At 39.1% G+C, this 24,706-nt stretch overlaps 4 protein-coding genes and 1 pseudogene across 5 annotated transcripts; 1 reads left to right on the top strand and 4 right to left on the bottom strand.

Annotated features, from left to right (window-relative positions):
• Positions 1-6: 6 nt before the first annotated feature.
• On the top strand, positions 7-719 carry LOC114750080 (photosystem II reaction center PSB28 protein, chloroplastic-like). Its single transcript, XM_028938624.1, is given in 2 exon segments — positions 7-288; positions 291-719. Coding segments are annotated over 2 exon segments (351 nt in total). The 5' UTR covers positions 7-15; the 3' UTR covers positions 369-719.
• A 281-nt stretch (positions 720-1,000) lies between these two features.
• Positions 1,001-3,692, bottom strand: LOC114750079 (subtilisin-like protease SBT1.2). Its single transcript, XM_028938623.1, has one exon. It carries the CDS (start codon positions 3,355-3,357, stop codon positions 1,060-1,062), a length of 2,298 nt encoding a protein of 765 aa, XP_028794456.1. The 5' UTR covers positions 3,358-3,692; the 3' UTR covers positions 1,001-1,059.
• A 2,216-nt stretch (positions 3,693-5,908) lies between these two features.
• LOC114750077 (xyloglucan galactosyltransferase MUR3-like) lies at positions 5,909-8,299 on the bottom strand (annotated as a pseudogene).
• Positions 8,300-10,693: 2,394 nt separating this feature from the next.
• Positions 10,694-15,377, bottom strand: LOC114750078 (NADH dehydrogenase [ubiquinone] 1 alpha subcomplex subunit 9, mitochondrial-like). The gene is made up of 12 exons (XM_028938622.1): positions 15,237-15,377; positions 15,040-15,136; positions 14,810-14,874; positions 14,501-14,586; positions 14,295-14,379; positions 14,124-14,194; positions 13,362-13,493; positions 12,536-12,651; positions 12,270-12,393; positions 12,076-12,144; positions 11,112-11,232; positions 10,694-11,006 (listed from the first exon to the last, which is right to left on the bottom strand). The coding sequence occupies exons 1-12, from the start codon at positions 15,331-15,333 to the stop codon at positions 10,867-10,869; spliced, it is 1,203 nt and encodes a 400-aa protein (XP_028794455.1). The 5' UTR covers positions 15,334-15,377; the 3' UTR covers positions 10,694-10,866.
• Positions 15,378-16,139: 762 nt separating this feature from the next.
• LOC114750076 (ABC transporter C family member 5-like) lies at positions 16,140-22,733 on the bottom strand. Of its 2 annotated transcripts, XM_028938621.1 has the most exons (12): positions 21,678-22,733; positions 20,581-21,557; positions 20,159-20,479; positions 19,986-20,072; positions 19,108-19,797; positions 18,861-19,025; positions 18,466-18,760; positions 17,972-18,186; positions 17,551-17,856; positions 17,342-17,405; positions 17,002-17,241; positions 16,140-16,712 (listed from the first exon to the last, which is right to left on the bottom strand). In XM_028938621.1, exons 1-12 carry the CDS (start codon positions 22,675-22,677, stop codon positions 16,600-16,602), a joined length of 4,473 nt encoding a protein of 1,490 aa, XP_028794454.1. In that variant the 5' UTR covers positions 22,678-22,733; the 3' UTR covers positions 16,140-16,599. The 2 variants fall into 2 exon arrangements, with proteins under 2 accessions (XP_028794454.1, XP_028794453.1); XM_028938620.1 differs by having other exon boundaries at positions 20,581-22,733.
• Between the last annotated feature and the right edge of the window lie 1,973 nt (positions 22,734-24,706).

The raw sequence follows: 24,706 nt of genomic DNA, 5'->3' as shown, positions 1-24,706 counted from the left end.
CGCGGACCCATTATTATGATGGTCAAACCAACCATACAGTTCATCCAAGGAACAGACGAGCTAACGGTGCCAGATGTAAGGCTCACTAAATCGAGAGATGGAACAAATGGCATGGCTATCTTCAGGTTTGATCAGCCCTCAGTTTTCGATTCTTCTGGTGAAGTTGGTGACATCACAGGCTTCTATATGATTGATGAGGAAGGTGTACTTCAATCGGTTGATGTGAGTGCCAAATTTATCAATGGGAAGCCTTCGGGAATTGAAGCCAAGTATGTAATGCGATCTCACGGGAGTGGGAGTGGGATAGATTCATGAGATTCATGGAGCGGTACTCCAATGCTAATGGTTTGCAATTCATTAAAAAATGAGTCATTGTGCTAACTCTTCTCTTTTCCCCACTCTTCTTTTTCCATTTGTCATGAAGTTGGCTTTTGTATTATAGTAGAATAATGGATTCATGTGCATGTAAATCTATTCACATACACATATCCTTCTGAGTTCATCTGAATTGCAAAAATTTTGCTCTTTCTGCTGTTGTCTAGATCTTACCAGACTCTTTCTTGGAACTGAGTTCATATAGCTCTTGGTTATATGACTTCCTATAGTATGTTTATCTTGCTTTGAAGTTAGGCGAGCAATACCATGGAGCATTACATTATTGCCAGCATGTGTCAACCTGCTTTATCATTAATATTACTTCTTGATAGCTTATTCATGGATGTCTCAGTTTATGTACCTTCTGTAATTGTGTACTGCCTTACTTCACAATCCCAAATTCTGTTTCTCTTAAGGCTTTGGTGCGGGAAACTTTATATCTATTAAATAACACATACTCGGTTTTGAAAAGACAAGTACTTAATAGAATTTTTTTTAATACAGCTAGGTCTGACCAATTATTTAGCAGAGTACTATATTAATGGTCTGCCTATCAAGAAACCACCTCGAAACTTCGCCAACGACTTTGCGAGAGATAAAGTGTTTGAAGCAATGATACTGGGAAAGCAAGGTCTACGACAAACTGAATTGCCATATTCTATAGCTTTCTTGTCCCCTCTGCTATTAAACCTTCCAAGTTACTGCAATGGGGCTTCTGACCCTGTAGGAGCCATTCTGAGAATGAACCCATGTTAAGTGTCCTTCTGCAGATGTCATCGAATCAGCTCCTTTCACCTTCCTTGATATAAACCACACCCTGTAATTCAACCTTTGATATATACGGTCGAATACCAGGCGCCTGGGTTTTACTATCACTTTCACTCCTTGAGGTGCCATAACCTCCAATGAGTAGGTGGAGTTAGGACTTCCCACGTTAGTTAGTCTCCTGCTGAACTTCTTCATACTCATTCCGTCCTTAAAGATCACAGAAAATGATGGATAGTTAAGGCTGAAGCCTTTGTTCGCCCGCAAGATATCATGGCAACTCACTTTTCTGTGAGTTATGCTGAAAATTTCTGATGACGTATATCCAAGTGTGCAAAGATGAGTGACATAATCATCTGGTCCGATATCATAAACGAGACCTGGGTTTATAGCTCTCTCTGGATTCACATGGCCTGCTCCCATGGCAAACACACTTGCTGGTTTATCTCCATCAAGTATGGGGCTTCCTGCCCGGTCGGTTACTTCAGCTGTTGTCATTATCGCAGACTTGATAGCTGCTGGGCTCCATGTTGGGTGTGCTGAGCGGATGAGAGCAGTGATTCCACTGACATGAGGACAAGACATTGAAGTACCTGACATGACGGAGAAGTTTACTCTTCTAGAATCTTCCGGAAGGGCTGTGGGACCCAGGTTTTGAGGCCAAGCAGCAATGATATTGACACCTGGAGCAATTATATCTGGTTTGAGGATTGAAGGGTTAGTAAAACTTGGTCCTCTGGCTGAAAATCTTGCCACCGCTGGAGCCCTGGACCTTCCTATAACAGTTCCTTCAAATTCAAGCCGAGCAAGGGGCCTCTCTGTGGAGTTTATATAAGCTTTTAAGCGAATAGATTCATCAAAGCCTATCAACGTTGCAGGAAGGACATGAACATCAACCGAATCCTCTTCCAAGTTTATCGCTGTGTTTGCCAAAATCATGGCAGCACCACCTGCTTCCTTCACAACTTGACCTTTTTCTGCTCTCCCATTGATGCCTCTATCACACACCACCATTTTACCCCTAACTTTGTCCCTTGGAAGAGACCCTGCGAGGCAAAATTGACTCATCCTATCCCCATCAGTCAGATAAACTAGCTCGAGTTCTTTGCCTGTGCTCATAAGTCGGTTTGCTGGATAAATGGATTCTCCATAGAGAATTCGCCCATTTCCCATGCGAACTGTAGCTGGGAATTTTCTATCCAGTGTGCTGGCACCAACAGTGGCAATCCATGGGGCTTCATTGGCAACAGACATTGCCATCGGGCCATTGTTTCCAGCTGCACAGACAACCGCAATCCCATGTTCCATCGCTCGAAAGCTTCCAATGGCGATATTATCATTGTATAGAGGTACCGGGAAGCCACCTAGAGACAAGGAGAGAACGTCCACGCCATCTCTAATGGCTGCATCCATAGCAGCTAGGATATCAGAATTATAGCAGCCATTGAACCAGCACACTTTGTATACTGCAATGTGAGCCTGAGGAGCCATTCCTCTAGCCACACCAGAAGCATAACCAAGGACATTAGCCGTAGGCACTGATGCTCCAGCAGCAGTAGATGAAGTGTGAGTGCCATGGCCAGTTGAATCTCTCGGCGAGAGATACTCTGCAATTCTTGAAGGTGAAGCTGCAAGATGACCTTTGGTGAAGTACCTTGCTCCAACGAGTTTTCGGTTGCAATGGGAAGAGTTAAAGGCCTGACCGTTCTGGCATATGCCCTTCCATTTCTTGGGAATTGGAGGCATTCCGTGATCATTGAAGCTTGGACTCTCTGGCCACACTCCTGTATCAAGCACCCCAATTATGGTTCCACGGCCAAAACTTGACCGATACCAAGCGTCTTCTCCCCTGGGGTTCAGTCCTAAGAACTTGTAAGAGTAGGTGGTTTGAATCTGGATCTTGTCGTCCGGTCTAATGGAGATAACATCAGGGAGGCTTTGCAAGTGCTCCACTTCAGACTCTGTCAACTGAACTGCAAAACCGTCCATGGCGGAACGGTATGAGTAAAGGAGGCGACAAGAAGGGTCGTTGTCATCAGACAAAATGGTCTGCTGTAAAAAGGAAAGATGCCATTGGAGCTTGGAGGTGAAGAGAGAGCTGGTTGTGCCATGCGGGTCTAGCTGAACTATGTAAGTTGCTAAAGAATCTGCATGGATGGTGCGAATGAAGTGGAACAGAAGAGTGAGAAAGAAAAAGTGAACTTTTTGGGATTCCATGACTGGTAGTACGAGAATTGTATGTGGGGTGCATGATTTGGTGGGAAGGTAGGAGGGGGTATTTGAAGGCGTAAGGGGAGAGAATTGAAAACAGGAGAGCGAGGGAACATGAAGCTCGTGAAGTACAAGAGCTCTTCATCACGAGGATCCTTTGTGAAGGGAGCGAGAGAAACAGAAAGAAACGAGACGGGAGAATGATTTCGGAATCGAGGAGCCTGCTGTGACCATCACGAGATGTTTAGGTTAGCTTTAATAGAAGCTTAAGTAGCCGTTAGTTTCAAATTCTCTCAGTTCACTTTGGCATGTAGATATTAGGATTTGCTATGCTTAGCTTCCTTTTACCCCCTGCCAAGGCACCATAAATCTATCGTGCGAATTTGCATTTAATGCGTCCTCTGTTCAATTCGGGATCAAAGGCTCCATCTTCCGCTGGGGGGGGTCGCGTGTTTTATAATGTGAAACGACGTTATTTGTATCTTTATCATTAATTTTCAAGTCAGAATTCAATGATCAAGACATGAAGAATGACACATAAATTTAATCCTTTTAATATCCATAAAACTTGAATTAACTGGGATATAGAACAGTTTATGCAGTTGCACAATCCAAATCACTTCACAAATCATGAATTCCATGGCCATCCTCTAGTGCTGCTTGCTCGAAAATCGCATAGATTTTTTCAGAGAATTATTCAACTAGACCAAAAATGGCAACCAGCTCAATTGGAAAATATGAAGGAATTTTCATCAAGATTAAAGGGGTCGATGATGAAGAGTTCAGCAATTCACCGCTAAAGAATACTCGCGATATAATCTATTTATTTTGTTTTATATGCTTTATTTTGCGTACCTCAAATATTTTCAAACTTCTAAAATATTTTAAAATCTGCTCACTCAGATCATATATAATTTAAATTGAGATAAAATGCAAATTTATTCTGAAAGTTTTTATTTAAAATTGTCAGACACCTAATTCTTTTTCATATTATTTTAGAAATTTAAAAACTGTCATAATTTTGCCTCCTACTATTAAAGATAGCAGCGTTCAATATTAATATTTTAATGATTAATGTTAGTGTTTTTAATCTTTGCAGGTATTTCAATTACATGCATAAAAATTAAATTTTATTTATAAGATTTAATATTTACTTCTTTGTGTTTCTTTTATAATTAATATAATTTTATATATAGACCTCTTTTGTCAAATTAACCGGGTACAAAGGAATCCAATGATCTACAAGTGAAGATCTTTTTTTTTGGGAAAAATTCGGAGAAAATTCTCAGTTAAAAGTTTTATTAGTGAAAATGACCTAATAAATTTCTATATTTTGTATTAATATGTTGCGAATTTGTGTACAAAATTTTGATACTCTAATGTAAGTTTCTCTCACCACTAAAATTTTAAATGGGGACCTTTTCCAATTTTCTTTTTCCCCCCAATGTTAGTAATCTTGATCAAGTATGCAATTAAGAAATTATTTAGAATAACTTATAAACATTTTTTAATAATAATTTATTAAATATGAAGTAGGTATATTAAAAAAATTTTGTTTTAGAACCTGAAACATATATATATATATATATATATAAGTAATGCCAAGTACTATCACAATAAATATACTAACTGACTTGCTCACTGCATGGGCACCGATTACAGAATTCTTAACAATCCTCCCACTCCAAGAATTACTACAGTTTCTTGATCTAGTCTTGTCATTCAAAAAGAAAAGAAAGGGCTCCAACTGAGATGAGATCAGAACAGCGTGCAGAAACTCGGTGGCATGGGGCTTCTCGCATCTGAGTCTGATCAACGGGGTGTGTGCCGACACTATTGCACCGACAAGGAGAACCACCGTATCCAAAGAGTAAGCGTACTTGGCACCCCAATAATGAGCAAACATTTGCAGGTACTTCTAAAAACTGCAAGCAAAATAAATCAACCTGCCGGATTACTGGAAACTCACCTGGTCATATCCATAAAGACAAACGGAGGCAGCGCAGGTAAGGGGCAAGGATTAGGGCACCCCCCAAATAGTACGAATAGTAACACTGCCATTTTCCCAGAACCACCATGTAAACAGTGCCATTAAGGACAAGTGTCCACTGTCCGCCTTGTCATTAAAGTTTACCTGTCATTTCTCCAAGGCCATCCTCAGCAACCTCAGATTAAATGTACGCAACAGTAAAGCCTTGAAGAATAGGTTTGATTAGCTAATAACAAAATTTAACGCACCCGTTTCTTTATCCAAAGCAAGTTGTCAGACAGGCAGAAACAACAACTGTGGAACCAATGAAACAGATGATTGTTTCTGCTTTTATAATTATAACCCGCTAGCTACAAAATCCCACAGGTCTGTAGACCAAAATGATGCTACCCCTTTTAGCTATGGAAGCAACTGGAAAGTGGAAACGAACATAAGAAAAAGGCATTGTTTCTCTCGATATTTATCAAAAGAGGCTCTCAGCTTGGATTGGCAATCGCACAAGAAAGCCCCTCCTCGCTCTAAAGGGGACATGTCCTCGCAGCACTCATGTACCAGCGAAATGACGAATTATTCAAGTAGACAATTGCTGAAATTCCCATACCTTTAAAGTAGTCAGTGAAAGAAAATGTTGGTGCAATCAGCTCAGGTTTACAAACAGTCATGAACTCAATCTTCGTTTTTATTTCCTATGTAAATCAACTTAACAAAGAATAACATATCAAATAAATCATTAAACTGGCAAAATACTTTCGTTGGAACCCCCCTAAGGAGAATGCAGATGCAGAAATTGGGAAAAACCTATATAACAAAAATTTTATGAAGTGGAAAATATCTCTCCAGGGTTTACAAGCCCGTCATCAGCAGTAAGCATAGCAAGATCTCAACAGCAGTTTGTACCGACAATTCTTTCTTGATTCAGGGAAAGCATTTCTCTGAGTTTCAATTAAACAACATTTCAGAACCCCGCATATGCATTTCACCTTTCTTTTCATGATTGACCTCTTTGCTCACTCTTGTAAGAATTTTTTGCAGCTTCTGCAGACGAATCATTGGAATCTCCACTACCATCCTTCGGTTTTGAGAAGAAAGGATCCCATTCATGAGGTCCTACCTCGCGCTGTCCCTCTCCTAACAGTGCATACTTCCAACTATTCTCCTCTATGAAGTTTTCATCTATACGATCTTCAATGATATCCTTTCTCAAATTTGAAACCTTGTCAATAATTGCCTGTACAGAAACATCAAAGGCATCTTCAAGAGTTTCCAGTTTAGAGCGAGGATCAGCATATACTAGTCTTGGAATTAGACTAATTACTTCCTCTCTCATGATTTTTACTTGCTCAGGTGATATCTCGTTAAGCCTATCCTCTATGCTTACATTCCTCTTACGAATATCGTCCTCTGGAATGAATACAGAATACTTGGTATAATTCTTAGGAAGATGCCAGGTATATTGCGTATATGCGGAACCTGGATGGAAGAAGACAGGTATACAACCAGCCAACATTGAATCGAAAGCAGATCTCCGAGTGTATGAATCGCCCTGAGGTTGCAGGCAGAAAAGTGAGCTCTGAAACATCTTCATTATACTGCTTGGAGAGTGACATTTGCTTTCACCAAAATCGCATTCCAGCAGCTTACAAACTTGTGATCGCTTGCATTGATCAATTATCTGCCCCCTGATTGACTTAGGGTTACCAGGACGTGGAGCTCCAGCAAACGAGAAGAGCCACTTCCTCTCCAATTGCCTCATTCTATCCTGCCAAATGAACACATCAGCATCTTTTGCAGGGTGAAAGTATGTTGGATATGGAATACCGAAATCGTTGGCATTCCAGGGACTAGATTCAACCACAAGCATGGACATGTTCTTAGCCGCTGGCAAGAACAGAAGTTTACTGCCCCAGTCAGATTCTTCATCACTAAGTCTCCGGAAATCCCAAGTTATCCGTCCTGCAACAAGGAAATGATCTCTGCCATTCATTATGCCCCACTCTGGCCTCTTCATAAGCCAATCAACAAGATCAAGCGAAGCTGCATCCCTCACTGAAATATTGTAGCCCCATAGATACCGGGCAATATCAAACCCAGCGTAGAAGGGAACAAAAATTGCTGCGGCAATTGAGGAGTCTTTTGTCAAGCATTCATACTGCTTCATCCGATTGTTGAATATAACATCCACAGCAAACTGATTTGTAGCATACCACCCAGTATCTGAGAACACCCCTTCAACATTCTCGAGTGGTGGACCAAGCCCAGCATTAGTGGTGAACTTACACATGTTAGTCCATAAACTCAAACTCCTGCACTCCTTCAACATGTCCTCATTAAACCTGGAAGGAAGGTCATGCACATAAATATACCTCCCTCCACAGGGATCACTCTTGTTTTCAGCAGTCTTCATTGCTCTCATAAAGGGGTAATTCTTTTCAGGGCTCTGAACCTGAGGAGCATCATCATTTTTTGGGGGACTAGGAGCATCATGGATTCCAATCTTTCTCGGAGGAGCTTGCACAAGACGGGCATCGGTTACGTGGAACGGGGTGGATTCATGGTTAATAGGACCGGGTTGTAATTTAGTGGACTGATCAACATTGCCACCTCGCAGCACCACAAAATGAAAGTACAATAGCAGAAACCACAAAAAAACCGGACAAGGATGCCAAACAGCAAAGCCGAGAATTGTTGTTCTTTGCCGTTCCTTTCTCCATGGGCTCAGGGAGAACACTCGCCGGAGGGCGGCGTCTCATTTCATATCAATTCCGATCAAAATCCCAAATCCCGAGTCACCCTACAGCAACTACATAACTGAAACACCAGGACAAAAAGACTGTTTTAAAATTAATAGCATAGAAACCACAGGAATCACAATGGCCGAGGCTGTTACGTCTAGTTCCAATAAATGGATCTCATTTTGGAGCAATATAACAGGATTTGACAATGAAATCGACAAATGAGTAGGAGTGACCAAGATAGTTCGGAAGAAGGAGAGGAGGGAGCAGTTACGAACGAAGAGAGATTTAGCAACAGAGAAAGATCTAGAGCCTCAAGGCGACGATTTTGCAGAGAGGGGGCGAGCAACAAATCGAGAAGGCATACGCGGGGAAGAAATGAGTAAATAAATGAGCGCGTGCGAGAGAGGGAGAGACTAGAGAGCATGGGGGAGCGTAGGAGCTAGCAACGTGCGCGGGGGGTTGCATCGTGTCGGTGGCTGAGGCGTGAGTGATACGCGCCGAGATGGGGTAACGTGTCGGGCCCAGGAGATTGAAGCTGTCTCCCCGGATGCATGAATCGACAAGCCCGATGAAGGAATGGGCAAATTGGACCACGCGGAAGCCGATGATTGGACTCAGATCTGAAGAGTCACAATGTTGACTCGTATTATATGTTTTCGTAATGCTGGAAAAATTACGAGTACAAGTTAATTTTATTTCAGAATATTTTATAAATAATTTTTAATCACGATTTATATAATATGAGAAAAGCATATTAAAAATTTTATCTTGACTTATATGAAACATGTTTATAAGTATTTTTGAAGGCAATCTCAACAGGTCTTATTCAGTATTTTCTAGTAAATTGTTTTAGAAAATTAAAATTATATTACCTCTTTAATCATCATAAGTGGAAGTATTGCCCTGATGTGCCCTATGCATTGAAATGATGTGTAAATGCGTGTCCAAACTCCAGAGTCCTTTTTGGGGAAAAATAATTAGGATTATGAAATTAAATCATTAATTTAAAAAACTTTCTTCATATATTATAATAATAATAATAATTTAGAAATGATGCCCAGCGACATGGTCAGAAGAAAAAAAGAGCAAGAAACGGGGTTAGGGAGTAAAATGAGCGAGGCACGTGATGTGAGGGTGGTCAAAAAAGGGCGGCATGTGATGAGAGAGCGGTGAGCAGAAGACAACTGGCGCGAGGGATCTAGGAGCCGCTGGCACTCGCACCCCGTCCGTCTCGAAAGTCACACACTGCTTTCAGAAAGTGGCAGCACTTCCCTTAATTTGCGCCTTAACCTCCACTAGTCAAATTTCCTTCCCTCCCTCTCAATTCTACACCGCATAAATCTCTTCTTTTTTCTTCATTGGCATTTCAATATTGACTGCAAAGAGTAAGCCCGCCTATTGTAGATATCATTGAACTCCGTGATTTATAAAATACGCATAAGTATGTGTAAAAAAATTTGTCTCAACTTATATTGTAAAATATGTTTATAAGCCATTGTCTCCCTCCGAATTAAATTACTAGTTATTTAAAGTAGCGGTGGTTTAAGAGTCTTATTTCTTGTTAAGTTGCTCTCTCCGAATCAAGTTGCTAGTTATTATGTTGCTCTCTCCAAATTAAATTGGAAATTTGAAAATTCGAATCTCTTATTAGTACTTGCTGAGTAATGATAGTTCTTATTTCTTAACCCTAACCAAAAAAGAAGCAAAAAATTAGACCAAAAATTAAATCAATTAAAGTAGTGATTCAAGAGTCAATGAGTCGAACCAGAATTAACTTGATATCAAACCGGTCATATTAAAATAATATAATTTAATTAAAAATAAAAAATGTTATAACATTAATAATCACTAATAACAAAATCTAAGGAAAATGTAATAATAACGTATTGAGAATTTTGATTTTTATGATTTATCGATATCAAAACCATCATTAGAATTTATTCAAATCTATAAGAACTAAGATATTAAGAACTCAGAGAAAAAATAAAACCAATAATAACATAATCATCCAAACTTATTTATCACCAGTTATCACTAGTTTATCCCCATTTGATCACTTAAGCTCATGCCTGGTTTAACAACTAAACCAAACCGGACGACAAACGGTTGAACTAGCTGTTTCTGCCCCCCCCCCCCTCCTTTTTTCCTGCTCAACACTTGCACCAAACTCACCGTGGAGTTGTCTCCTGTGCGCATTTAAGCTTGGAGGGAAGCCATAAAGGAACACTGTCTTGCGGTTGGGGATCAGTGAGCAACATTTGCCAGAATGAGGGCAACCCTTTAATTTGGACCACATACGCTATGGCCATAATTCTACTCACCTAACGCAAAGTCGTGCTTTCTAATTATTCCTTAAGTTGACTCAGACAATTTAAAAGGAAAAAGGGACCAAAGTCAAAGCAGTTACTAGTTCACGTCCAACACTAACATGTTTCCGAAATCCTTCCGCACTATAGCACCTTGGTTTTCAGGCTAAATAAATATCCAATTGACCATAGAACGCTAATTCCAGGCTCTCTCATCGTTAACTCGAGACCAGGGAACACCGAATTGGGCTAGATCTAGAATGTTAAAAAAATTATGACTTCAGATTCACTCGCAGGTACCTATTAAATGCTAGTTCTGGGGTCAACAAGTATCAGACTTATTTTCATTCTTAAACATGGTCAAGCATCATACATTATGAATGAAATTTACAAAAATTGAGCCTCTAGGAGCCATTTAGACTCGGAATGAAAAAGCGAATAACAAACTGAAAAATGATTCAGAACCGAACGTCCAAGAGTTGTCTCATGGATACGAATCTGGCGAGACTCTTTCACTGACTGTAGTACCAAATTGTGGGCCTCCTTCACGGTATGAGAAAAGATACTCAATCGGGTACCCTCTCAGCTTTCGAGGGGCAATTCCAAGATCATAGAAAGTCAAAGCTGCAAATTTAATTGTAGAAAAATAAAAGATGTGAGAAAAAAATTGTGTACTAAGTCTGAGAATCAAGAAAACAAAAAACACACGAAAAAAATGACAGAAATTACCACTCTCCGAAACAACATTATCGGTAGTTGAAGCAAGGATCTGATCCAGATTGAATATGTTAGGATTGGGTAGCGGAAAGGGCACCTTCTTTAGAAACATTTCTCGTGGTGTTGCCAATGCCTGAAATCATCATATCCCACATAACGTAAACTCCACGTAACTAAAGTGAAACCATACATTGTTGTCGTCATTAGCAAACCAACTCCAGCATTATCTTCCATCAGCATGTATGGTGACTTTCATATACGAAGTTTAAAATACAAAGTCCATTGGTAGCTAACAGGAAAGTGACAACTATCAGTCACCTAGGTACAACCATAAATATACAACAGATTAACACAACTTGCAACGACTACCGACTTCTATAACTTTTATGTCTGGGAAATTAAGCAAATTTTGCTCATCAGACAATTTCACAGTAAGAAGTTATTTGAAAACTACTGCATTTTTTTGGGCAAGAGATTCCCACTAACACAATCAAACATTGGATGAAAGCAAAACTGAAAGAAAACATTCAGTAGCCACAGAAGTTTACAGATGTGAGACAATTAGAATTACAATCTATTCTGTTTCCAAACATTTTAGTCAAATAAATTAAACATATATTACCTCCGGTCCTTAATATAAGAGTTAATTGACCAATTTGAGTAGATTAAGAAAACTAGTTAAGTTAGTTATTTGTAATAAATAAGTGTTGTTTTTCCTAAAATATCCTTATTAATCAAGTATATTGGCTAGAACTATTATCATTGCAAGGACTACTTTAGAAAAAAATGAATAAATATGAAAGAAAAAGTAGATTAAAGTCTTATGTTTAGGACTTTAAAAAAAAAAAAAACTCTTATATTAAGGACCAGATACATGTAATTGGAACTGAAACCACACAAAATTATAAAGATTCAATGCTGGAATCCCAATAGTACGTGCACACAAGACTAAGTAACCAAAAAATTATCAACACACCTTTGCAATAGGGAAAGGAACTTTCACATATCGAGGCCGTTCCCGGATTGTATCATACATAAGCTCAGCCTGTATTCACATAAGTAGTCTGCATTAATTTACCAATTTTTCTTACTTCTTTTACCCCAATAGTACAATATTTGTTTAAAAAAGATATCATGTCACTAATCAACAAATAGCGATGAAAGAATCACCAATTCATGGACTGTAAAGATCTCAGGACCACCCAGTTCATAAATCTTCCCCATGCTAGTCCCATCATCCTTCAAGGCTGCAATAACTGCTGCGGCGACATCAACAACATATACAGGTTGTATTCTGCAATAATATTGTCACGATCCAGAAAGATATCAAGAAACAAGCATTTCAATGCCAAAGTGAAGAGCAACACACATCACAGTTCCATTCCATAAAAAAGTGTTGAAGTTTACAGTAGTGGCTCAACAGATAAACTACATACTTAGTGGTCCCGTCCCCTATCAATGGAAGAAAGTTATACTTCTTTGCAAACTGAGCCCATCGATTCAAAATCCGATCCTCTGTACCAATAATACCCGCTGGTTTCATGATAGTGGCCTGTAGATGTACATGTTATGAATTCCAATGATAATGCTCTTACAACCTACCAAGCACAAAATTATGAATTACCCCTAGGTGTGACTGGTTGAGCGCAAAATCACCACAAATATTTTAGACATTGTCAGTGAAAATGAATTTTACTTTGTACATGAAAGAGACAATTTTTTCCTTGTTCTCACACGTCCACGCATCTCAGTACTGTCGCAGCAACTATGGCGTCAGATACACTAACATGGGAAAATATGCGTGCCTAAGCTTTATAGTTAATTAGCAATCAGATATTCAGTTCATCAGATTTAAACAGGAGAATATGTATTGTCTAAAGAAACGCTGATAAGTAGCAGCATTTAATAATATAAAACTATCTGTAACCCCAAAAAAATATTCAGGAGATGCTAATGCTTCAGATATAAAGAAAATCATGCTGGTCAAGTCCAAACCCAAAATAAATTCCAAAACCTCACAAAAAAATGGACAACCCACTTTTTATCATTTATTCATTGAACAAATCATAGGTAATGATGCACTGGACTGCTAAAAGCAATGCATTGGCTGATATTTCACTTTCATCTCTGCTGTTCAGAGAAATTCTTTTTAGATGAAAACAACCAGGTTTCAATCTGTTCATCTTCAAATTTTCAAATGCAACATAGAAATAAAGACACTACAAGTGCTGCCTTCTAACTCAGTGGATGAATAAAGTGTACCTCAGGTAATTCCTTTAAAATAGCTTCCTCTGCAGCAGCTTTGGCTCTCAGCATCCTGGATGGAGAGGAAGGGGATGCCCCTAGGCAAGAAACATGAATAAATCGCATGATACCACCATGTTCTTTGGAAATCTGCATCATTTCACATTATTTATCATCATGACATATAATTTCAAATATACTTTAAAAAAAGGATTATGTTAAGCAACTAAAACGTTAAAGTCAGCACACATCCAATCAAACCAAGCCTTCCAGGGCTCTAAACTAGCCTAATACGTGTTTAAAACTTTGCAATAATTAAAAAACCTCACGATTGTTGTAAGCCTCAAAATCAGAGCTTGAGTACACTTTAAACTAGCCACTATGAATTGCAAGAGACTCATGAATAGGATTAAACTTCTGCATATTAATGTTTAACGTTCAAGGCTTCAAGCATGTTCCAGTTTTTCAAGCTCAGATAACAAATCAACCAGATCCTAGAATAAGAACTTAATTTTCTAGGGAAACATCATGGTAAACTGCACATTTTGGCTTTATTTTGCTTTTGCTTCTCACAAGGTCAATATTCAATTACATCCCAGAAGTTTACAGCAGACATTTTTGTTGAGGCCATGGACATTCAATAGTATCCCTTAGCTTATTAAGAATTATGAAGAGTACTCGTTGATGCAAATATGCGTCATGGATTTGCACGTGTGAGCATGCCATGAGAGAAAAAGTGAGTCAATGATAAACTCTGAGGCTGAGTGTAAATAAACGTACCACTGCAAGTTGCTCAGCCATGTAATGGTTCACTTCCTCAAAGCTGAAGTTTCTCGTCTCATACTCCCTTCCTGCCAGCGGGCATAATCAGCCAGGAAGTGTACGGCAAAAAGTCAATTTCCAATACTATGACACATTCAATCAAGGTGCAGAAGTACATGAGACGCATACCAATAAGATTGATGACGACATTGGCCTTTGCCATCACAGCTTTTATTGAATCTTCATCTCTTGGGTTGTATTTCATGGGCACAATCTGTGCATATCAATCACATGAGAATTAGCACAAACAACTCATGGAAATCAAGCTTGCACAAACAATCCCATCCAAATAAAAAAAAATGGAGATAAGTGTTGAAAATATTATCCCAAACTACCTGTCCTAAGTCACCCATCAGTTTCAGATGACGGTGAGAATCTTCGGAACCCCGAAATGGAACTAGCACTTGAGATCCCATTTTAGCTAGAAGAGGAGAATGGTATTGCAAAAAGTAAATGAAGCAATACAATGCAGTTAGATAAATAGAACTTCCTCAACATAACAGAATTGATATTAAAATACCTTCTTAATTAAAAGTAGACAAATTTAATCGAACAGGAATTACTGTAAACAGATATTTTGTGCTATATTCTGGTAATTTTTTTCCTGAAACAATGAAACATTGCAAAATATTGTACAAGCTTACCCAGTTGTTGGACAACATAACGACCTAAAAAGCCAGTTGCCCCAAATACTGTCGCTATAACGCCACTGCAAAACAGAATTTCTTTCAAGCGTCACTTTGACTGTCCAACTATCAGCTGTATAAGCTAATAACACTTCTTTAACAATGCCATCTGACCCCTATACTTCAAATGGGAAAGGCAAACCGGTTAAAAAAATGCCTTATAAGATAAATGTATGAATCAGCGTCACCTGACAGATGATCTTCCACCCGTGCCCTTGCGAACAAGATGACCGACACCCTTGGTTGCAAGGGTAGATGCATAACGCTCGCGATCCGCTCCATAGTCTGCAACATCAATTACCAGAAGAGAAAGAGGAAACTAAGCACATTATTCATCAAAATACACACAAATTAAGACGGAAAATGGAGAAAAATAGAACATCACAGTGATCGGAAATTGGATAGGTGCACTTCAGCAACGATATGGAAGTTGAGGGCTTCAGCGATTGGTGCCCTAAGCGCCTGGTAATGGCCTGCATCATACCGTGCTCCAGTCACAGACAGAGGGAAAGGAAGGCACCACGACAACTAGGAATGAAAACGAAGATTTGCGAGGGTGAACGCGACAGTTTTTGGATCTGGATCCTGGAAACTTCGGCTCCAATTTATTGGGCCAATGTCTCTGAGCAAGCCTCTATTCTACTAGGGGACTAAAAGTGCTAATTGGGCAAATCACCCATCTCAACCACTGCTGACATATCTATTTAGGCCTTTTGGGCTCATCATAAATGAGTTTTTGGGCTTTGCCAACTCATTATAAATGAGCTTTGCTTTATGAAAGAACAATTTTTGCCGCATTACCGAATGAGTTTGGTGAAATAATACTTAAACGGGTGATTGAAAAGATTCAATTTTTTCAGTTTTCAATTATTTGAGTTCATATCTTGTGACTAATATATCAAATATTTGCGCCAGACGCATAATAACAGTATATAGGGGAGGCTCTGAAGCTTCTTCTTAATTAACCAACCCAAATACAATATTTAATATAAAAGTTAGTTTAATATTTAATTTGGTCTTAAGTATAATATCTTGATTCATTTTATCTTTTATATTTATCTATTTTTTAAGATAGTCTTTATAGTAATTATGCATGTTAAAAATTTTATCAAATAATAATTCTAGCTAATACACATGATTAGTGAAAATATTTTAGAAAAGATAACACTCATTTATCACAGATAATCAACTTAAATAATTTTCTTAATCTATTCAAATCAGTCAATTAGCTCTCATATTAAAAACTGGAAGTAGTATATCTTTTTGCTGTGTTCAGACTTCTTCCCCCCCCCCCCCAAGAGAGGATATAACAAAATATCATTTCTAGTTAATTCTGAGTCCAAGAAAGCGAGGAATACGTTATTGTTCAATTCTACCACCGTCCAGCTTAAAGGGGAAAAAAAAAAAATCTACCACGTTCTTCACTTCCAACAAAATGGGACAAATGTATACTTTGCTACAAGGCATGCTGCTATACATACCTGCATTTCCTCAAAACTTGCTAAAGGGGATGAATTAACTAACAACAACATCAAATTATAAACAAATTTCCTCCCACTGGATTGGAAATGCTTGATGCTTGAAGCAGCGACCACCTCTATTTTTACCATTTTTCCAGTTCTTCGAATGCATCAGAGGTGGCCACGGAGGCAACACTTATGGGCCCAACTTTTGAACCGTCTTTGTGTTAATGCCAGCCCCACCTCTATAACTTAGAAAGCTTTAAAGGATCCCGTATGACCCTTAATTCAAAAATCTGGAATGCCACTTGAGCGTGATGAGTATTCGGCCACCAGCTTCAGAAACATGGACGACTTATCCTCTAAAAGTCGAGATGGGGTATCAAACTCTGCAATCCTACCTGCAAAAATATTAACTAGTTCACTTCAAGAGCACAGTCTAGCAAAACAAACACGGAATCATACTCTATCATCAAAAACAAAGAACCATATCTATGAGCTAATTTGGACGAAAGGTGACAAACAAACATTACATACGCTCTCTATTTTTTTTTTTCCTTAAAAAAAAAATTTGAATCTGTAGTACGTGAAATATAAGAAAGCAGAATCTGCAGGTGTATTTTGAGAAAGAAGACGAAGAAGACGAAGAAGAAGAAGAAGGACTAAGGAGAAAGATGCAACTTCACATACCATCACTAAGTACCAGAACTAGATCGCTGTCAACAACAGTAGGAATACGGTGTGCAATAGTACAGACAGTGTAGTCTTTGAATTCTGTCCGTATAATCTTCTGGATGAGATTATCAGTGGCAGTATCAACTGATGCAGTTGCTTCATCAAGAAAAAGTATCTTTGCCTGCCTTAGTAAAGCTCGGCCTAGAGAAACTAGTTGCCGCTGTCCTACGCTCCAATTATCTCCATTTTCTAACACTGCAAATTACACAATGAATCTTAAAGTCACTTTTCCTAAAGAGTGGGGTTAGGGGCAGAAGTCTTAAAGTTACTTTTTACTCCAAACATTGTCCTTTACCTGGTGTATCAAGCTTTTGCTCCTTTTGACGGATAATTTCTCCTAGCTGAGACTTATCTAGCGCCTGTGAAAATATTACAATCAATGATCAATAAAAAGAAAGCATACGTGGATATCATACATTGTTCACATTCACACACACGGACTTTTCTATGGATTACACTAATTGTGTGTAAATTGGATAATGGAGATACGCAAGCAATGCTAACCTCCCAAATCTCATTATCTGAGTGCTCTTCAAGAGGATCAAGGTTGCCTCGGATGGTACCTTCAAATAGAGTCGGATCCTGTGGGATGATGCTGAGACGGCTACGAAGGTCATGAAGGCCAATATCTGAAATATTAATGTTGTCTATGAAGATACTCCCACCTGCAGGTTCAATTAATCGAAATAATGCCTGAATCAAAGTGGATTTGCCACTTCCAGTCCGTCCAACTATTCCAATTTTCTTTCCACCAGGAAATGTGCAAGATACTCCTTGAAGCACCAAAGGCATATTCTCCTTGTAACGAACCTTTAATTGGGACAACGCAAGCAATAGGACAAAAAGCGAAATGATCAAATTCCAATTCAAAGGAACAAGAATAAGCATGAGCATCTTAGTGACGTGAAACTAATCAGAGTTATACCTTTAAATCAACAATTTCAATTTTCCCATTCTCAGGCCATGTGGATGGAGGACGAAATTCTTCAACAGTCGTTGGTGCTTCACTAGGAATTTGGCTGTATTGGTATATTCTTTCAATGGATATTATTTTATTTTCAAGTTTGCAAAAGCTAAGTATCCACCGTGATAATCGTGCGTTTAAATTCAGTCCATATGTCACGGCAAGTCCAGCCATGCCTATATAGAAAAGAAATAATGATTGACAAGGTTATATTTAAATTTTTCACATTTCATCCTGCATCTTTATCTCGAGCAATATTCACAATCAAATGAGTACTTTCCTCTTTGAAGGAGTTTAAATGCAAGATCAACCATGGGTAAGATCACGCAGAACTCTAGTCAAGTTGAAAGCAACTTACTTGAGTACAAGCTTAGAGCTTTTTAACTTGTCTCTCCATGAGTAGAATGAAAAATAATAATAAAAGACATTTCAAGTTAATGAGATCCAATACTCACTGGGGTCAATAGTTCCACGTGGAAAGCTCACTACTAATATCATGCAGAGAGCAAACACAAAGGTTGACAATAATTCCATGCGCAAGCAGAGCCACTCAATAGCTGCAATACTGCAGAAGAAAGGACGTGCAAAACAATCTAGAAGATAGAGGTTCCTCTTCATGAACCTTTTTCCTTGTCCAAAACTTCTGATGGTGGTCGCTCCACCGATTGATTCACCAAAAAGATTTATAATTGGAGATTTCTGGATGCTTACAATACGAACCAGTTCCCTTGAGGAAGCCATATAGTATTTCTGCACTAGAACAAGTTAAACGCAGGAATGATTCCTTAATTCACAAAAATGGAGTGGCAAGCAAAGAAAGAGGGGATGTAAATGCTATATTTCTCCTTACCTGCATCCACAAACAAGAAACAGCCATAGGGACAATTAGAAGCAAAATTTGCCAGGTGACTTTTGTCATCACACCAACAATACCAATAAGCTGGATTGTCGTTGAAGCAAATCCACCCAGTCTGAAAGGAATGTCAAGGTCCACAACACTTTGATCAATTGATACCTGGAGGGGTAAAGATGACCCATATTATATAGGGCACTACATACATGGAGAGATAAATTAGAAGGAAAAAAAAAAAACTTACACGATTCAAAATCCTTCCAGCTGGAGTAGAGTCAAAGAAAGACATTGGTGAACGGAAAATACTTCTAAGCATATTCAAAAAAAGCTTTTGTGAAGCTGCTAGACCGAATGTTGCTACTAGAACAGCCCTAATAAAAATAAACCAAGAGCTTCCAAAAGCAAGGGCCATGTAAACAAGCAGAAGAATCATAGGAGTTGTTTTGGGTTGCTCTCCTGCGGTCTGAGGATTTGCCCAAGCCATCCACCAATTGCTGGCAATTTGAAGGAACTGAAATAGTGCTTGAGCAATGATTATGAGTGGAATCAATAGGCCTTTGTATGCTGCAGCCATGTACGAAAAGTACACCTTCATGCTAATTCTACCTCTTACCCTCTCCTCTTCCTGAACAAGTTGTTTATCTTCTGCGCATTTTGCTTTCTTCTTCACCTTAATTGCTTTCTCTTCAGAAGCTGATGAACCCTCTTTCACTTCCTTTGCCAAACTGTCAACATCTGATGGAACCAATTTTTTATTAGTCATAACAGATGCATCCGAGGACAAATTTTCATCTGACTCTTCTGAGAATTGATTAGGAATATCCATAGCCTCTATTGCTTCATGGTGAGCTGACACTAGAGTTTCAAAATCTGTTCCTGCTTGTAAAAGATCATCATATTTTCCTGCTTGTATGATGCGGCCTTCTTTCAGAACCTTCAAAGATGGAGCATAAATGTTAAAAGGATCATACCTTCAAATTTTTTTAAATCTTAGATGCAGAGCACATGTGACTCTCAAGGGTCAAAAGGTTGAAAAGTTGCAATATAATTGTAAATTTAACTTCTATGAAATTTGAAACTGGAATAAAAGGACAATTTCAAGACAAGCCCAAGCAGGCATACCAGGATCATATCAGCAGCAGGAAGAAACTCAACTTGGTGGGTCACAAAAATGACTGTCTTATCTGCTAGTGCTGTCAATATGTATTCCTGCATGTCCATTTCATTGATTAAACCATATCCAATATATTTCTTTCTAAACAGAAAAACTGATTGTAAGCAAGGAAAAGACTAACCCTAAACAATTCTGACCCAGTATGGGCATCAACTGCACTAAAGGGATCATCAAGGAGATATATGTCAGAATCTTGGTAGAGTGCTCGTGCAAGCTGCACCCTCTGCTTCTGGCCACCACTTAGGTTTATACCTCTATCACCAATGATGGTTTGGTCACTATGTGAGAAGAGTTCCAGATCCTTTTTTAGTGAACAAGCATGAAGAACATTCTTGTATTTTACTTTGTCCATCGGGCTTCCAAAGAGGATATTTTCTTTTATATTTCCTGACTGTATCCATGCTGATTGGGATACATACGCAGAAGAGCCAAAGACTCTTACCTGCAAAAGGAGCCTCTTTACTATCATAGGTGAGGAGGATGGATTCAAACATCACTAGACATAAGAAAAGTAGAATGAAAAAGCCAAGTTCATCAACATACATCACCGGAAATCTTAGGTATCTCTCCAAGAATGCAAGAAAGAAAACTTGATTTCCCAGAACCAACCACACCACAAACAGCCACTCGCATCCCTCTTTTCACTTTAATATGTATCCCTGACAGAGTAGGTCTAGATGAAGAAGGATCCCAACAAAAGACTCCATCATTAATCTCTACGGCAATGTTAGAAGGGCCTCGTGGCAAGTTAACAGTTGCACCTTCCTGCAATTCTTCCTCTTGCAGGAAACCAACGATGCGATCAAGAGAGACTTTTGTCTGAGCCATTGTCGATACTAAATCAGGAAAATTTCTTAGAGGTTCTTGGAGGATCCTGAAAGTAGCCAAAGCAGAAAGAACACTACCTGCAGTCAGCTTACCACCCATCAATATGGAAGTGCCGAAAGTGACAGCAGACACAAATATAGGGGAGCTCCAGAAGAAGAAAGTAATGAAAGCCTGGGCATAGAGGGCACTCCGAAGCCACTTGAACTCTACTTCACGCATCTCCTCTAATTTTATTCGATATCTGTCCTCCCAAGCCTCGAGCTTGAGAATTCTCATATTCCTGAGACACTCAGATGTTTTCCGCATTCTCTCATCCTTAGCTGCCATTAATTTGTCTTGATAAGCTTCTTGTATCCTAGCCACTGGAATGGTGACAACAATGGAAATGATTGTAGCAATCAATGCGGCAAAAGCAGCAACCCCAACATTCTTATACAAAATTGCCAGGGCGAGAATAATTTGCAGAGGAAGCATCCACATGTCATGAAGATACCAAGAGTAGTCCCCAACCCTCTGAACATCTATAGCCATGTAGTTAACAATCTCCCCGCTTGTGTGACTTTGCTTGGCCAAGCTTGAGAGCCTGAGTCCCTTTTGATATACCATTGCTGTTAGAGCTGACCTAATATGCATACCCAAGATGTCCACCCCGAAATACCACTGCCGAGTTGTCAAGGTCTCCAAAAGTTTTGCTGCAAAGAATGTCCCAACCAGGATATACCCTTCATGAGGAAAACTGTGTTTACCACTCAAGTAATTGACAAAGTAACTTATCATGTATGGACCTACATATGAGACTAAAGTATTCGCACCAGCGAATATGGCATTGGAAGCTGCCTCCTTCCAGAATGACTTGACGAGAGTCCAAGCTAGTGAAGGCCGCTTATAAGGGTTTTCGCTCTTCAGCCTCTCCCAGTTAGCATTTAAAACCTTGTAGTTGGTCTTGGCTCGATCCTTCGGTGCAAGAAGGGGAATGTCCTTAAGTTCAAGTGGTCTCTTTGCTCCCACGGAAAGAAGTGAGTTTAGCCAAGAAAGAGTAGCCAAGCTAAAAGGCCCTGCATCACTATAAGGTGTAACCTTGAGGCACTCTGGCCCTTCATCAGGAAGCAATGGCTTTTCAAGCTCACTGTTAGTGCTTACTTTTACACCAGTAACACCCCTAATCGCAACAATACACAAGAAGGCAAGAGCTGGAGTGACAGCAAAATTTGCCACAACATGAGAGCAAAGGTGCTTTGAACCTTCCATCCAAAATTCTCTCCAATCAACATATGCGGTGCACAAACAAATTACAAAGGACAAAAACCACCAAACCCTCAACAAAAGTGGAAACTTCACAGACACCTTGAATCTGCAATGCAAAGCCGACAAGCTTAACATGAACCAAGCTAACGCCTGGGAAACTGGCATAGAAAGAAGAGATAAGTCGACAATTTTCCCATGTGCTGCTCCTCTAATTAAAGCGGCCCCATCAAATCCTAACACCAAAATGTACACGAAGAGAACATAGAAACAGCAGAACACTGTGAATTTGAACCCCCTACTGATTCGAACGTCATGCATGTCCCCATCAATACAATGAGGAGCCGGGCTTGCACAGCCGGTCGTGTTGTTCTTACGAATTCGATTTCGACAGGCATACGCCAATATCCGTGTGGCAGTGACAATAAACAGAGACACAAGAAAAAGAGTCAAATTTAAGCATATCGCTGCAAGCTCCAATACGGGCAATCCTCGTATCAAAAGGGTAATTAGCAATCCTGGAGGTGATGGAGAAGCCGAAATATTATTGATCCATTGAGTGATAGACATTATTGAATATGATATATTGGTGAAGAAACTCAGTAAGAAGAATGAGTTCGTATGAAGCTATATAAGAGAGATGCAAGCGGAAGAAGAGGAGCATTCCACCACCTCGAAGATGAGGAGAAGCAAATGTGCAGTTGGAGACAGCTTCTGCGGAATCATTGCACATGAAAACAAACATATGTTACCAACACAGAATAAAACAAGCAGAAAGAGATAGATAATGGCTCGAACTTCCCTCTCATAAGAGTATGTGCTAAATTATTACACAAGAATTGGAAGTGACAAAAGCAGCACTAGAAATTAAAATAAATGCAGGAAATAAAGAAAGCTAACGAAACAAAATACGAAAAACCGACCCGTCTTACGTATCTGAAATCGCGATTTTGGAGTTGGCGCAGACAGCCCAGGGTGGCCTGTATAAAGATGCAGTAGCTCAATGAGCTTTATCACCACTTACACAACCAAAGTTGAGAAAGAAAGAGGGAGAAAGGAACAATGCCACTGGGTAATGAATCATCCCACACTAAGAACTACAAAGTTGGTGATGAGTAAGCTAGCCTCTAGTCTATATATAGACGTAGAGAATAGAGATATAGTGGTAGCCTAATCAGCTTAATCTCTTTCTTTCTTCATACTCTTTAATAAATATCCGAGTGGTGTTGTTAACAATCGACAGTTCCGTGCGAGAACCAAAAACTTGGCAGTGACAAAGGCCAAAGAATAGACGCAACTGGAATTAGGCTCAGGTGATGTTCTTTGTTATTTAGCGCCTATATATACGTATCATTATGCTTGATTTGCCGTAATTTAATAGTCCCCAGGTGAGCTGGAAAGAGTATTAAAATCAGAACAAAAAAGAGAACTTTAACTCCTCATCTATGGTAGGAGTGTAATGGTTCAAGAGCAGAGCTAGAGGGATATTAATATAATGGCCGGCAGGATTCAAGTGAGAGAGTGATGGACTGAATAGTAAGGACGATGATGATTTGAGCCGCGCCAAGTGCCGACATGTTTGTCAAAAGAGTGGCGCTGAAAACCACTTGAATTGAATTCTTCCTCCCAACGCCTAATTGTCACAGTGAGAACCTAAAACCAAACACCCCATCCCAAGTTGTCAAGAAGTGGAGACAAAAGGAGAGGCTTGCATGTGTTTTGAATTGTGACGTAGCACATTGAGAAAGCCATTTTCATATTATTTGGTTATGAGTATGACTCCATTAACGCGGATGCCACAGCTAATCCACTCATCAATCACTTGTACACACGAAATATATGTGTGTGTGTGTATACTCGGGCGTGCGTCTTTTACATATAATAAGAGCTCAAACCCTAAAGTGCAAAAAAAAATATTCGCATTAGATTTTTTAGGAATATTAATTTAAACAAGCACAAGTTTTTTTTTTTTCCCTTCCAGAAATTACTATATCTGTGACGCCTGCGTTCTTGTGAAATACAGGGGCAGGGGACGCAGGATTGATGGAGGCTGGTAAGTGGAAATGACGTGGCATGAACATGTGTCTGTGATGGAGTTGAAATTTGATTTATTGACAAGTGGATGAGAAATTTTGTGGCATTCAATGAAGATTTGTTGATGAAGCTCATCGACTAAAAATATGGAAGTAGCTTTAAATGCAAATGCAAAATGATCCGGCCATTAAAAGTGGAATATTCCAATATTATTCGCACTTGCATTCATTACTAATAATATCAAATAAATACAGATCTTATATTGCTGGATAGCAATTGCCAATTAATATAGCCTTTCTGGTTTTCCTTAAACAACTGGCATTAAAAAGGAGAAGTACAAAGTGTGTTCCCATTTCCCCCCGTAAACGCGTCCTCTGCAGTACATATCGCCAAAATATGCATCAGTATTTTTTTTTAATTTGAATGGCATCAAAATATGTTAATAGGATTTTTTTTGTGTGGAAAACATAAATTATTAGGACAGAAAAGTTAAGTATATGTACATGGTATGTTTATTTTAATACTCCTCCGTCCTTAATATAAGACCTATTTAACTAATTTGATT

Source organism: Neltuma alba, unplaced genomic scaffold, assembly GCF_004799145.2.
Source record: "Neltuma alba isolate B1F8T4 unplaced genomic scaffold, ASM479914v2 tig00006313_pilon, whole genome shotgun sequence".
Classification (NCBI taxonomy): Eukaryota; Viridiplantae; Streptophyta; class Magnoliopsida; order Fabales; family Fabaceae; genus Neltuma; species Neltuma alba.
The sequence above is the reverse complement of the archived record's forward strand: the minus strand, read 5'-3'. Positions and strand labels throughout refer to the sequence as shown.

Bases quoted from the DNA above. Each gene is read 5' to 3' on its own strand.
- LOC114750078 (XM_028938622.1), bottom strand. From the start codon at position 15,333: ATGATGCAGGCCATTACCAGGCGCTTAGGGCACCAATCGCTGAAGCCC. The intron at 14,380-14,500 runs GTAGTTTGGGAT...TGATATGCACAG, and splicing joins TGATGGGTGACTTAGGACAG to ATTGTGCCCATGAAATACAA. The intron at 11,233-12,075 runs GTGTGTTGATAA...TGATGATTTCAG, and splicing joins TTCCTTTCCCTATTGCAAAG to GCATTGGCAACACCACGAGA.
- LOC114750079 (XM_028938623.1), bottom strand. From the start codon at position 3,357: ATGGAATCCCAAAAAGTTCACTTTTTCTTTCTCACTCTTCTGTTCCAC.
- LOC114750076 (XM_028938620.1), bottom strand. From the start codon at position 22,677: ATGTCTATCACTCAATGGATCAATAATATTTCGGCTTCTCCATCACCT. The intron at 18,761-18,860 runs GTAAGGAGAAAT...GTTCTAGTGCAG, and splicing joins TTTCTTGTTTGTGGATGCAG to AAATACTATATGGCTTCCTC. The intron at 18,187-18,465 runs GTGAGTATTGGA...TTTTCTATATAG, and splicing joins ACGTGGAACTATTGACCCCA to GCATGGCTGGACTTGCCGTG.